This window comes from Carlito syrichta, unplaced genomic scaffold (assembly GCF_000164805.1).
Source record: "Carlito syrichta isolate Samal-C Ts95f unplaced genomic scaffold, Tarsius_syrichta-2.0.1 Scaffold117946, whole genome shotgun sequence".
In the NCBI taxonomy this organism is placed as follows: Eukaryota; Metazoa; Chordata; class Mammalia; order Primates; family Tarsiidae; genus Carlito; species Carlito syrichta.
In genome coordinates, this window is record NW_007062042.1 from 11,552 (window position 1) to 14,234 (window position 2,683).

Sequence of the window (2,683 nt, forward strand, 5' to 3'; positions counted from 1 at the left end):
TAAACGTTGCACCTAGGTTGTATCCCAGTGGAAACAAGAAGTCCCTAGGCAGCACTCACTCTGTGCTGTGACGTTCTTTACCCTTAAACACTTTTTTAGGATAAAATTCAGATACTATAAATTACCATTTTAGCCATTTAAAAAATGGTCCTGGGACTGCGAGGAAGGTGAGGGTTGAAAAAGTACCTTTTGGGTACAGTGTTCACTATTCAGGGCATGGGCATGGTGGAAGCCCAAACTTCACTTTTACACAGTATATCTATGTAGCAAACCTGCACTTGTACCCCCGGATCTATAAAAATTAAAAACGCCGGGCGTGGTGGCTCACGCCTATAATCCTAGCACTTTGGGAGGCTGAGGTAAGAGGATTGCTTGAGCCCATGGGTTCGAGACCTGCCTAGGCAACTTGGTGAGACCTCATTTCTACAATAAATAAATAAATAAAAAATTAACCGGGCATGGTGAGACACCTCCAGCTACTTGGAAAGCTGAGGTGAAAGGATCATCTGAGCCCAGCAGGTTGAGGCTGCAGTGGCCAGGAGCGTGCCATTGCCCTCCAGCCTGGGTGACAGAGTGAGACTCCAACTAAAAACAAAACAAAATAAAACAAGAAACTCAATTTGGCCAGGTTTTGTGGCTCAGCCTGTAATCCCAGTACTTTGGGAGGCGGAGGTGAGTGAATTGCCTGAGCCCATGGGTTCGAGACTAGCCTGGGCAACTTGGCAAGACCTCATCTCTACAATAAATCAAAATGATCCGGGCGTGGTAGCGCATGCCTGTAATTCCGGCTACTTGGAAGGCTGAGGCGGAAGGATCGCCGGAGCCCAGCAGGTCCAGGCTGCGGTGGCCGGGAGCGGCCACTGCACTTCAGTCTGGGCAAGAGTGAGACTCCAACTCAAAAGAAAGAAAGAAAGAAAGAAAAAGAAACCCAATTTGAACAAAAAAATTGTATGACTCAGTGACATTAAGTGCATTCACAATGTTGTACAACTGTCACCACTATTGAGTACATAATTTTTCATCATCTCAAACAGAAACTCTGTTCTCATTGCCAGTAACCTTCCAGTCAACCCCCCCCTTACAACTCATCTAATTTTGTCTCTAAGGATTTGCTTATTCTTAATATTTCATATAAATGGGATCATACACTATATAGCCTTTTGTGTCTGCTTCTTTCACTTCTCTTGTTTTCAAGGTCTGGTCACATCCAATCAGAACTTCATTTATTTCTATGGCTGAATGGTATTTTCTTGCATGTATAGACCACATTTTGTTTATCCACCCACCCACTGATGTACATCTTTTACAATTTTATTTTTCTTTAACCAAGTGAATCAGGGGGAGTGGAGGAGGAACACAACAATCTGTAACTAGTTGTGATAAATGAGTTGTAAACACCACCATAGTCCGACTAGCCCACTGATGTACACTTGATGTATTTCTACCTTCAGCTCAGGCCTCCATTTGTCCTAACAAAATAATGAAGTGCTTCAAAATAATAGCCTCTTCCTGACAGCTCATACAGTGCCACAGGTTGTGCTAAACTGAGGCAGAAGATAGTCTGAGGTCTGCAGTTGCACCACTCACCCTTTTTCATCTATACTGTGCAACTATTTGGGAGGCTTCATGGAGACTAGTTGGGGGCTGAGTCAGTGCCACTGTGAAGGAATGTGACCTCTGTGGCCTCCCCTCCACCTGCATCTAGGAGGAACCCTGGGAGAGCTGCCAGCTCCCAGCCTGATGCCAGGCTGTTCTTAGCACAAGTGTGTATGTGCATGTGCCCTGCAATGTAAAGATGGGGAATGACTTCATTTCAGCAAACTATTTCAGCAAACTACAAGTTGCAAGTCCCAGGAATGCTCTAGGCCCGGGGTTTTCAGGTGCACCCAGGCATGGATCTCGGAGTCTGAACTCCCCTCCTCTATCCTCCCCTCTTCACACCTGCCCTTTTCTGCCGTGCCCATCAGCAGAGCGGTCCTTGTGACCCCACACAGACATTGCATACCCCCAACCCTGGAACATCCCAGAGAAAACTGAGGCACACACAGGTTGCCACCCACTCAGACTTTATTGAGAGACCAGAAGGTGCGGGTGCAGGGAAGGGAGGAGGGCCCCGGGAGGCCACCCGGGCTCCAGCTTAACGGTATTTGGAGGTCAGCACGGTGCTCACAGAGGCCAGGAACTTGTCCAGGGAGGCATGCACGGCAGGGGTGAAGTCCGCAGGGTGGTGGCAGGCCAGGGTCACCAGCAGGCAGTGGCTCAGGAGCTGCAAGCAAGAAGCGTCAGGCGGCGTCGGGCGGCAACCGCCGCCGGCCCCAGCTTCGGGAACCGCCGGGCTCGCCCCTGGAGGAAGACCGCCCCCTCCAAGCCCCAGGCCCCGCCCCCGCTGCCGGCCGCCCCTGCTCACCTTGAAGTTGACCGGGTCCACCCGCAGCTTGTGCGCGTGCAGGTCACTCAGAGCGGACAGGGCGTTGGGCATGTCGTCCATGTGCCCTACGGCGGTGGTCAGCGCGTCGGCCACCTTCTTGCCGTGGCCTTTGACCTGGCTGGAGCCGTGGCTCAGGTCGAAGTGGGGGAAGTAGGTCTTGGTGGTGGGGAAGGACAGGAACATCCTGCGGCGGGAAGCGCAGTGTGAGAGGGGCTGGTCCAGGCCAGGACGGCAGGGGGTCGCCGGCGGGGCCGG

The 2,683-nt window shown here is 51.5% G+C and overlaps 1 protein-coding gene across 1 annotated transcript; it reads right to left on the reverse strand.

The window, feature by feature from the left end:
- Positions 1-2,049: 2,049 nt before the first annotated feature.
- Positions 2,050-2,616, reverse strand: LOC103249182 (hemoglobin subunit alpha). The gene is made up of 2 exons (XM_008047826.1): positions 2,408-2,616; positions 2,050-2,266 (listed from the first exon to the last, which is right to left on the reverse strand). The coding sequence occupies exons 1-2, from the start codon at positions 2,609-2,611 to the stop codon at positions 2,138-2,140; spliced, it is 333 nt and encodes a 110-aa protein (XP_008046017.1). The 5' UTR covers positions 2,612-2,616; the 3' UTR covers positions 2,050-2,137.
- Between the last annotated feature and the right edge of the window lie 67 nt (positions 2,617-2,683).

Bases quoted from the DNA above. Each gene is read 5' to 3' on its own strand.
- LOC103249182 (XM_008047826.1), bottom strand. From the start codon at position 2,611: ATGTTCCTGTCCTTCCCCACCACCAAGACCTACTTCCCCCACTTCGAC. The intron at 2,267-2,407 runs GTGAGCAGGGGC...TCTTGCTTGCAG, and splicing joins TGGACCCGGTCAACTTCAAG to CTCCTGAGCCACTGCCTGCT.